Source organism: Poecilia reticulata, linkage group LG2, assembly GCF_000633615.1.
Source record: "Poecilia reticulata strain Guanapo linkage group LG2, Guppy_female_1.0+MT, whole genome shotgun sequence".
Lineage (NCBI taxonomy): Eukaryota > Metazoa > Chordata > Actinopteri > Cyprinodontiformes > Poeciliidae > Poecilia > Poecilia reticulata.
The window spans coordinates 26,519,876-26,531,081 of record NC_024332.1 but is presented as its reverse complement, the minus strand read 5'-3'; the positions used below and the strand labels follow the sequence as shown (position 1 = coordinate 26,531,081).

The window sequence follows — 11,206 nt, the reverse complement described above, 5'->3', positions numbered from 1 at the left end:
CGCAAAAATAATAATACTTAGATTGATTAATCTTAAAAATGGCATTACAATTCAAGATATGAATACACACACACACGTTTTTAGTTTAGGATAACATTACTGAAGTCTGAGACCATAACTAATGGATTAAATCTATACTATACTTTATCTGGAGATTGTTTTAAACACATTTGGGTGTTAGGGTTTCATTCATTCAAGAATCTCCTCTTGCAAACATTCTAGAAACGTCCCTATTAGGATCAGAAAAATATTTTTGAACTTTAAATTTGATATTTTTCTATGCTTTATTTGACCGCAGAACAAAGATCGTCTATCCATGTATCCAACAGAGGTTGCGTAACACAGAATTCTCACTCTTACAACAGTTTCATGCATCATAAACGTACAGGCCTTTCGGAAAGAAAACTCACACAGTGTAGGGCGTCGTTTTAAATACACGATCTTTGATTTGTGAACAGGAAGAGAGCAGCAGGTGCCACAGGAAGCTGTTAGCTCTGTGAGGAGTAAAGAAGAAGCTATCGGCTTTTACCTGCATCAAACCAACTCATCAAATACATAAAAAGCACACAGCAACATTAGAGTAAGAAATATTTATATTTTCTTATTTATTAGCCGTTATTAGCACTTTATTAAAAAGGCATGACAATTTATTGAAACAAATGGAGATAGCGGTGGAAACGAGGCGGCTAACTCGGTTAGCAACGCTTTGTTAGCCTCTTATCTCAGTAATTTATTGCTCACTTTAGCGGTGAAACCTGAGCCGGGTGATGTAAAAATAAACGTTTTATGTACGTTTTTTAATCTATTTAAAGTAAACATATGGAAATAAAACCGATGGTAGTAAATGAGTAAATCTTGAGCGCTATTTGTTCATTTACATTTACTCACCATGTCCAGATTTTACATTTTATCTCCATGCATCTGTTCATCCGTCCTTCCATCTGCATCCATCTGTTTATCCTTTTGCATGCATGTTGTCATCCATCCATCTGCTGTAATGTCTTTATCCATCCATCCACTCATCCATTCACATGTCTATTAGTCATCCATCCAATCATTTGCATCATTTTGTTCATCCTCTCATCCATGCCCACGTTCACCAGTGCATCTATTGCACATATTTATCTGCATGAATCTGGTCCATTTATTTATCCATCCATGGATTTGTCTATTTGTCAATGTTTCTTTGATTTATACATCATGAATCTCTGCATTTCTATTAAAAAATAAACTAATAACTCAGATCTCAGCTTGTGTCTAATACCTCTGACCTTTTTTAGAGCCATGCATCATAACTGTTTCTGTTTAAAGTTGAATCCAAGTGAAAGCATCTTCTGTTTCTCAATTGTAACTGACAGCTTAATTTATACTGCCCCCATGTGGGGAGAGTAGGAAGCTGAAGTGATCAAATCTAATAATTCTGTTCTAATCATTTTCTTATTGATTTATTTAAACTCTAATGACGCTCATTCAATTAATTAAGTGTTTTATAGTTTGTTTCTTTTTTTTATTCCTTGACTTGTGGCAGTTGTGAATTTAAAATGTCTGTATTTAGTTTGCAGATTTTCTTTCGTCGCCAGCTAAAATGAGCGCTGCCGTACCCAACCATCGAAGGACCAAACCCGGAGGTGAGACTGATTAAAGTTCGCAAACTGTTTCCTCTTATTTGTTCATAATTGTGGCAATAAAACCAGTAGAAAAATGAAACAATTTTCATCCGAGAGCCACTATTATTCAGCTAAATGAAGGCCATGCTTGTGTTTTTCTGAAGGCATAAAGCCTGGAGCTGCGAACAGCGGCGTGACCGGACCCACCTCCCAGATTCCCGGCCTCTGCCAGACCGCCACCGAGAGCGCGGCGGTGGAGAGGGTCAGCGGGCGGCGAGTGGGGATATTTGAGACCGACTCGGACTACGTCAAGCTGGCGAAGCAGGGAGGACACAAAGGTGAGCCGACAAACCACAGATTTAAAATTACTGATCAGTTCAAGAGTTACTGACAATAATAAAAGTTGATCATAAAGATTATCTTTCACTATTTGGTTTAGTTGCTGTTTGTTTGCCTCCCTGTTCATACTTAGGAAGCATTTTAACTTCATGACTAAGCTTATAAGTAATTAATTGATTAATCGCATGAAAAATTAAAAAGAGCTCAATAGTTTCTAATATTTTTTGAAGATTAATTTTGCTTACAGAGATATTATAATCAATTTTATTTATGGTTTTGGTTGAGTGTGAATTTTATTTTTGTTTTATTTGTGTCTGGTTCTTAAATTTTCTTAAGAAACTACAAATTAAATACAGAATATGAAAAAGACATTACAAAAATAAGATGGTAAATAAAAACATTACTACAACTAATAAAAAACAATTATTGGAAATGAAATAGTGATGATAATATTAAGATTTCCTTATAAAATTAAAGTTTATTGGTCTTTGTGAACTTGTGTTATCGATATATTATAAAACTAGAATATTATGATTTATTACAATAATTTCATATTGCAGAAAATGGGAAATAAATGCGAATAAAACGTTGTGAATTCTCAATTTGACTCATCGTTTTGAAATAATTCCCGACTCTGAGAGGTCGCAGTAATTATTTGGCCACTGAGCTGCTTTAGGTGTGACTTAAATCCCTCCTGGTGTTTTCAGAGCGGAGATGAGAGTCATTACTGCCTACAGAGTTTTAGATTTAACAGGAATGTTTCCCTTCCTGCTGCAGGCCTATTGAGTCACGACGTTGATGACGATGACGCGCCGAAGAAAGCCTACAACCCGCCCAACTGGTTCGGAGGGGATGAGTCAAAGAGGTAAGACGGGCCAGACGCTGATTTAGAGGAAACCGTTTTCGTTGGAAGAGTCCAGAGCAGAGGAAGACGAAATGTTCCTGTCTGTCACCCAAGTGTTGCGGCTGCAGGCGAAATGTTCCCAGAACTTTCACATGGAATGTCATGGTGGTTTTGTGCTTTCAGCGGGAGCAAAGCCTCGTCTCCTGACAGCCAGATGAAGGCGGGCAGGCGGCCTCTGGCTGCTCCCTTTGGCACTGATAACAATTCCTCCTGGGAAAGAGAGACTGATAGTTTTTCCCATGGTAAAGAGAAGGTGAATGGACCGAACTAGTCACTCCCCAGCATTCATGCCACGCAGATGCCACTCCATCTTTTGTTATTGCCATTATTTCAGTTTTTATCACAACTTTCCTTCATTTTCCACCTTCGTTTTTCATCCCTGCGTTTGGAAATTGCTTCAGGATTTAATCCTCCGGAGGGACTTTGTTGTTTCCTGGGAATTTGGAGGGGGAAACGTTGGCTCCGTGATTGCAGTTCTCTCCAATATTCCAGCTGGTTCTAATCTGGGAAAACTGGATTACAGCGATGTGCAAAAGTATTCACACACACTTGATGTTTTTCACATTGCAACCACAGGTTTCACTGTATTTACTGGGACTTTATGTGGAAGAAACGTGACGTATGGTTTAGTTACAAAGAAAAAACTGAATAGTGTGGTGCATTCAGAGGTCACTTTAATAGTAAGTTAGTGCTCTGCTGCATAAGATCCCAGTGAAATGCATTCAGGTTGCATTTTGGAGAAATGTGAAACGGTTGAGGGAGTGTGAATACTTTTGCAGGTTGCTGAGTTTCTGGGTTAAAACTAACAGATAAATCATCATTTGAAAATGTTTTGGTTGGTTTTATTTTTAACAGCATGGCAGTTTTTTGTTTTGTTTTTTTTTCCTTAAGTTTTCCTTCTTATTTCATCCTCTGCTCTGCTTCCCTGATATTTCCCCCAGTCGCTCATTTCTCCATGTTTGGTAACTTGGTGAGTCCCTGTAGCTCTGCAGCCATCAGTCAGGCTGTTGCTGCGTATATAACTGTGACTCTGGATGATGTTTCAATCTGCAGATGTCTCCAGATGATGCAGCTGTGCCTATGGAGGGTCTGTCCATGAACAACAAGTATAAGAGAATGTAAGAACTTATTCCTCTCTCATTTTTACTGATATAAACTTGATTTATTTGGAAGGTTTTAGAGGTTCGATAACGTCACACGCTCTCCTCATCAGATCCTACGATAAGAAAGCTCCTCCGGTCAGCATGTCCAAGCTGCTCAGTCACGGCTATATGGAGGAGAAGAAGAAGTCTGGAAACGACGACGATACTTCAAGTACAAACATTTTTATAGTTTAGCAAGAAATAAAATCTGAAGTCGGGTAGAAAGAATCCCTAAAAACTGAATTGTCCACTAAAAGTTGTTAGAGCCAAACAAATCAAGCTCAGTCTTATATTTATATAAGAAGATAATTAAATAGTTTTGACAAAACAAGCTCAAGGTCTTTTTTATCTCGACACAAGATAAGACATTTGTCTTTCTGACAAAAAGTTGTAAATCTTGCAGCTTAGTGTGAGATAATGAAACATGACAGAGAAAAGTTCAGGACGAAAAGTTCAGTGATGAATTAACTGTTGTGAAAAAGAAATTTCTTCCAAATGTGATTAAAAAAAGTTAATTATTATAAAATGAACTCAAGATATTTATCTCAATATGAGGAGATAATAAAAATCCTGATGCAAAACAAATTTGAGCTCTCATTGAAATGGCAATTATAATGATGACAAAATGCTTCATTAACATTTATCCTGAAGTTTTTTGATTATAAAAAAACCCAAAAAATTCAAAGTCTTGTTATCACGACAAAACTTTAAGGGTCTCTACTTCAAAATAAGAAAAAAGTAATAAACAAGCTCAGTGTCTTGATGTCTTAAAATAAGACAAACTTTTATTAGCTAGTGAGTTTTTGACGTAGAAACACAATCATAGTTTTATCTGTCATTGTGATAAAATGAGTTTGTTCATAGTTCTGTAGCTTTTAATGCTAAAAGCATCAACAAGAATGGAATTACAGCCTGAAAAAAGTCAGTAATTTCCTGATCTATCATGAAGAGAGCTGCAATAGACAAACACTAAATATTAGACCATAAATCTTTCAATAAATGTTACTAAAAATGTGTGAAAATAACACCTGAATAAATGACTAACGTGTTGCTGAAGCTGCTTCCACAGTTTAGATTTGTTGCTTTCTGTGTTTGATCTGCAGGCGTGACGTCAGAACAGACCAGCACCGTCATGACGGAGGATGTGGACGATCTGGATTAGTTTGCTCAGGTTCTGCTTAGCAGGAACAATGGGGCTGTTCTTTAAGGTTCTTTTCCCCCCCGATACGGTGCGAACACAACTCTGCACCCTTTTACGTTTTACTCATGTTTATTGTAAATCCACTGACTGTTAGGTTTTGTACTCATGTTTATGCAAAGGTACTGTCTTTATTTATTGCTTTAATTTGTATAGAAGGAAGAAGGAGAAGAAGAAAGGTGCGTTTCTGAGTAGTGTAGTCAGTGTTGGTGACTTTTTGAGTTTTGTTTCTGTGCTCGATTTGAAAGCAGGGCTGGAATCAAACATCTGCCGGTTTTTACCTCTGAGCCTCGTTGCTGTCCGCCCTGGACGTATGAAGATCGACTTGGTGACGTTTAAATGTTTGTGCTGATGATTCGTGGTTCCAGTGACGTGAAGTATTATTTGCTCGGCTCGGCGTGTTTTTAAAAAAAATTATTATTATTATTTTCCGGCCGAGGCGACGCATATGATCATCTGTCGAGACGGCAACCCCGCAGCTGCGATCACATGACGAAGTGAAAACTGACGGCCAGAGTCGCTGAGGTTTGTTTGGGTAAAAAGGAGCCAGACACTTTTATTTATTTCTTTCCTTTGATCGTACTAATTATTCAGTTTTTAAGCTTCCTAAATTAATAATTGTATGGCCTCACTGCTGTGTTTACCTGCCAAAATAGTAGGAATAAATCAGACCAAGCTGAAGTAACAGGCTTTAGCTGCTTTAGTGCAAAAGTGCCAAGCTTGTTTCGCTGTGAAATCACAACATTCCCCTTTAGCCACGACTAAACGTAGATGTGCTGTACACAACAAATTCTGCAAGTTAAATCAACACTATGCTGAGTATATGGTCCTTATCAGAATAGTGTTAATTTAACTATTTTCAGAGTTATTTCAAAAATAGTTTGAGTAGTTCTAACTTTTTCAAGTGTTAAAATGACTTAATTTCTTGTTGAAATAACTCTGAAAAGAGCTAAATTAACACCAATTCTGATAAGGACCACATAGACTCGGCATAGTGTTGATTTAACTTGCAGAATTTGTTGTGTAAGATTTTAACTAAAGACACTTGAATTTTGAACCTTTTTCGTTTTTGCATTCCCTGTCTGAAAAATCTCTAAATCTACAGTAAAATCGTCTTAAAAGGTTTAAAATTGCTATGCGACTTCAAAAAAATCTTGACACCTTGTCGTTTCTGCTTCTCTTTGAGACGAATCCTTCAAATCAGCAGAACAGAGGAGTGAGCAAAGCGATTAGGAACTGGCTGAAATGTTCCTGGAAGGTGGAGCAAAGTGATCTCAAAGTGCTGCAGCAGACAATGGAGATCTGCTGTTCCTTCTCTTTTTGTTCCATTTCTTTGACTGCCAGGATGTCCGGAGGTAATGCGTCCCTGTCTCGCTTTATAAATGCCTTCAGTCACCTCATAGTTGTCATTTTAAGGCATAACTGAGCTGGGAGTTACATCGTGATCCTTAAAAACAGAATAAATCCAACTAATTAGTCACAGAAACTCCTACAAGAAATGTTGAACTTTTACTGCTAAATATATTTTATCTGTAAGTGTTAAATGTCGACACTGGGTTTTACTTTGCAGTGTGAGGAACGGAGAATGTATCATGTTCTGATCTTTCCTTTTGAAGTACGGGTTTATTATTTATGAACTGTTAAATATTCAGGTAAACAGCGTTCTGTCGTGTTTTTCAGTTTACAAAGAAGCAGTAGGAACCTTTAGTGGCTTAAAATCTCTTTTCGCTTTTTCTTGTCAAATCTTAAGGTGGTTTTGAAAAATGCAAATATGCCAACTGAGACAGAAGAAGGTTTTAAATGAAGGGAAGTTCCCCGTCACTTCTCAGTGTGTAACTTTGCTCTCACAGTATTAATTGTCACTTCAATAAATGAGCATGTGCATGTTCATGTGTGGTGGTGTTTTTCCTTTTCTTAATATAAACTGGCTTCAGGCTCAGTTAGGGTGTTTATTAAAGAAAGATGAAACTAAAAATCCAGGCCAGGGAGGAAAGACATCAGCAATATTAGCTTAGAAGCAACTTTTCCTCCAAAATCAAAGCACTATATGCACATTTCTAGCATATTTAATGTCTCATAAAAGTTTAAAATGTTTACTTAGAGACCGATTCAATAAATTTGAATATTATTGAAGTCGGTTTATTAAGTAAAACATGTTGAGATTAGGCTGCACAGTGGCGCAGTTGGTAAAGCTGTTGCCTTCCAGCAAGAAGGTTCCGGGTTCGATTCCCGGCCCCGGTCTTTCTGCATGGAGTTTGCATGTTCTCCCTGTGCATGTCTGGGTTTTCTCCAGGTACTCCGGTTTCCTCCCACAGTCCAAAAACATCACTGTCAGGTTAATTGGCCTCTCCAAATTGTCCCTAGGTGTGTGTGCATGGTTGTGTCTCTGTGTTGCCCTGCGACAGACTGGCGACCTGTACAGGGTGACCCCGCCTCTCGCCTGGAACGGGAGCTGGAGAGGCACCAGGCAGCAAACCTCCCGACCCTACTGAGGGACAAGGGTGTAAAGTGGATGGATGGATGTTGAGATTAATCACACATGGATGGATATTAGTTTTTCCTGCTAATATTAAGTTAGAATCATCTATAATACATTTGAATAATTATTTACAATACCCACTAAACTAAAGGCGTTATACTGGGTGCTTGTTTTTATTAATAATAAACAATGAATAAAACAAGAAATAGTTGAATAAAGTAAAAAGATAATGAAAAATGTAACTGAGTCTGGCGTCCAGCCATTCTGTCATTTTTTCCTCTATTTCAATTTAAAGTGTCTAAAATGTATTGTAGTTTTTTGCATTTACATTAATTCAACCAATTTTATACAAGAATAGTGTAAACAATTGACTAGAAAAATACCTTTTCATTGATTTTTTTCCCCCTATAAAATATAGTTTTAAATAATAAACGTTGGATTAATTTGCAGTTTTGACAATATTGGAGTTCTGTATGATGAACCTGATAACCTGAACTGTTAACTGGGAATCCCATAAACATCCCTGTGACCAGCACTGGTGTGTGTGTGTGTGTGTGTGTGTGTGTGTGTGTGTGTGTGTGTGTGTGTGTGTGTGTGTGTGTGTGTNTGTGTGTGTGTGTGTGTGTGTGTGTGTGTGTGTGTGTGTGTGTGTGTGTGTGTGTGTGTGTGTGTGTGTGTGTGTGTGTGTGTGTGGAGACGTATCAGTAAAACACACACACACGCTGGTCGCTGCAGGCTGCATCCTTCCTCTCGTCGCGAAGAGCTGCCGCGCTGCCGCACGACTCTTGCCGCGTCCACAGCGACTCGCGGCTCCTCATCGATCCGTCGATCGGAAATAATCCATAGCCGCATGGTGACGTCACGCCGCTGTTAATCGGCGCTCGTGGCTGGGTGCAGCCTTGACGCCAGGGATGGACGCGCGCGTTTAACTCCTCCACTCCTCTTTGCACGCGGGGATTGATTGGAAGACAAACAAAAAAAAAAAGGAAAAATTGTAATTGCACGACGAGCGCGAGGACGTGCACGCGGCTGTCTGTTTGTTTGTTTGTGACGTCGGCGCGTTGGGGAATGGAGTAGCTGTCACCGAGGAGAGGATGGAAGCGGACTGAGCCAGCTGTGGCCTGCTTCTAACAGCAACATCTGGCCGGTGAGTCGCGCTCAGCGGCGGGCGAGCAGCTCTGCTGGCTGCCCGGACTCCGTTCGCTCTGAGTCGGTGTGACCTCGTCCTTGGCTGCCCGGATGGTGAATGAGTGATGGAGGATGCAAGGTTGACCGGGAGATGCATGCAACCCCATGCATCGTGCATGCACACCTGATAATACATAAAGGCACCACTGGTGTGTGTTGAGACGTAAAACACACAGAGAGGAAGGAGGAAGGATGCAGCCTGCAGCGCTCTGTGTGTGTGCATGTGTGTGTGTGCAGCTCCTCTGTGTGTGGAGAAATCTGTACCTGCATGCACAAATGACGGGTTAAAGATTAGAGATGGAAAAGCATGCATAGGGGAAAATAGAATAATCATCTTTTGTCTCTTTGTGTCTCTTGAGGGATTAAAAAAAAAGCACAATCACACCATAAGAGGGGAATTTGTTGCAGGAGTATCATGAATTCTGGGATATTGCAACATCTCAAAATCTTAATCCCTGCAGCTGAAGCACAGTGGTTCCTTAAAATTATACTACAGTGATTTTCTGTGCATTAACCCACATCCTGACCGTCCTGCAGGGTCAGAGAGGGAGCGTGCAGCAGCCAGCCAGCCAGATCTGTGGGGATATGGAGGAAGGCGACGCAGAAGGGGAAGGGCCCATGGTGGTCAGAGAAGGTCCAAGCCGCCAAGGCCTCCAGTCGGAGTCCAGCTCCGCCACAACAACCACCACCAACCTCCTGGCTTCTGTTAAAGAGCAGGTTAGATGCTGCTGTCACTCATTTCTTCTTGACTTTTGAATGCAAACACCACCTTGGCAGTTTTATGGTGTGACTTTGCTCATATTTTTCACTTTAGGATGAACATTTGTCAGGATTTTGATGAATCTGTGATTGTTACAGGAGATTTTCCATCACATTGAGGATGTTTTTTGGTTATTTTTAGCCTTTTTGTGCAGTGTAGCACAGGATTACATCATAATAACTAAAGAAATGTAGAAATCTTACATGCTCAACTTCATGTTATTAGGCTACAAAATTCAACTGTACTGTGTTGTGTTTGTCTTAAATCCTACGGTTTTGTAGTTTCTTTCACTTCCTGGTAGTGGTGGGCGATATGGACAGTTTTGCTGGGTTTTAAACATCATTAATTGGAATTTGTTGTGAAAACAATAAATCAAAAATCTAGTCATGATAAGAAATGTACCACCAATAATGCCCGTTGGCTGTTATTGGTTGTGTTTTATCTAAGGAATACGTTGATTGGATGAAAACATTGACTGTTATTTGCCAGTGGTTATGATTTATCTACATTCGCTTCCGTATTCACATCTTACTTTGCATATGAAAAGCATGAAATTTCACAACTTTTTGGCTTTTTTGGTGTTCCATACATAACAATCAGGAACTTCAGGCACCAAAAGTGATTGAGTATGAGATATAAAAACTCATCAACACACACTATTGTTTGTTTACAAAGGTATATGCACTCACATCAGTTTCACTGCACATTCAGATTGGTGACTCAAAGAAAACACCTCAAAAATGCCAAGTTGAGCAACATTTGAGTCATTTTACTTCCTTTCTGGGTCATAGTTCAACCTTGTCTTGTTTTTTTGGAGGTCCATACAAGTTCTAAGCAGTTTTTAGCTTTGGTTGTGACCTGAGTCGCCCAAATTTACGCTGCAAATCCGGGGGATTATCTCCAGATGAGGATGAAGTGTAAATGAATTGCGGTGCTGAGTCACATGAATCTGCACCTTAAATTCTATTAAAAGCCTCATTAATAATTTCTTCTGCTGCACTTCCTTAATTCAGCACCAAGAAAAGGATGTAGCAGTGCAGAAAACCCGCATATGGCATGAAATGAAAAGCTAAGAAGATGCAGATTGCACCAGATCAGAAGAAGATATTTGTTGTTTGCCAGCAGGGATTTAAAGGAACGGTGACGTCATGCTACTGTTTTATATTCTTTGCTTTTGCTTCCCTGTTTTATAGTTAAATGACAAACTTTTTTTCGCTGTTTTTTTGTGGCTGATGCTCCCTGAAATGCCTCATATCTGCAGGAAAACAACAATACGAACCTTAGAGGACAGCCTCCGTCTGTCTCGCTGTCCCTGCTGTTATGTTTAATGCTGATTTATATCCCGTCAGCATGGGAGTCTTTCTGTTCTCCTCCTCTTAATTATACCTGGACAGTAGCCATGTTCTCTGCTCAGTCCCTGGGCCTGCTGCTCTGAATCAGGCGCTCTGCTATTTAAAGGCTTATGATGTCTAAGAAAAGAGACTCGGATCCGATGTTTAATCTGCAGTTTTTCGGAGGGCTGCAGTTTGTGCCTAAATCTTAGGAAGAGGCTTCATGTTCGTCAAGAGCAAACACTTTGTGCACATGCA

General features: G+C 39.5%; 2 protein-coding genes across 3 annotated transcripts in view; both read left to right on the top strand.

Moving 5' to 3' along the window:
* Positions 1–447: 447 nt before the first annotated feature.
* On the top strand, positions 448–7,080 carry LOC103457520 (uncharacterized protein C7orf57 homolog). Its single transcript, XM_008397726.2, has 8 exons — positions 448–580; positions 1,556–1,628; positions 1,772–1,945; positions 2,724–2,811; positions 2,974–3,103; positions 3,904–3,968; positions 4,064–4,164; positions 5,096–7,080. Exons 2-8 carry the CDS (start codon positions 1,586–1,588, stop codon positions 5,152–5,154), a joined length of 660 nt encoding a protein of 219 aa, XP_008395948.1. The 5' UTR covers positions 448–580; positions 1,556–1,585; the 3' UTR covers positions 5,155–7,080.
* A 1,283-nt stretch (positions 7,081–8,363) lies between these two features.
* The window catches only part of LOC103457508 (plakophilin-4-like), a 32,878-nt gene continuing 30,035 nt past the window's right edge, over positions 8,364–11,206 (top strand). The window contains exons 1-2 of one of the 2 annotated variants that reach the window (XM_008397702.2): positions 8,364–8,816; positions 9,395–9,574. In XM_008397702.2, coding sequence (XP_008395924.1) covers positions 9,443–9,574 — 132 coding nt within the window. In that variant the 5' untranslated portion in view covers positions 8,364–8,816; positions 9,395–9,442. The remainder of the gene's footprint in view (positions 8,817–9,394; positions 9,575–11,206) is intronic. The other variant, XM_008397693.2, reaches the window with a different exon arrangement.

Bases quoted from the DNA above. Each gene is read 5' to 3' on its own strand.
- LOC103457520 (XM_008397726.2), top strand. From the start codon at position 1,586: ATGAGCGCTGCCGTACCCAACCATCGAAGGACCAAACCCGGAG. The intron at 1,629-1,771 runs GTGAGACTGATT...GTTTTTCTGAAG, and splicing joins TCGAAGGACCAAACCCGGAG to GCATAAAGCCTGGAGCTGCG. The intron at 4,165-5,095 runs GTACAAACATTT...TTTGATCTGCAG, and splicing joins AAACGACGACGATACTTCAA to GCGTGACGTCAGAACAGACC.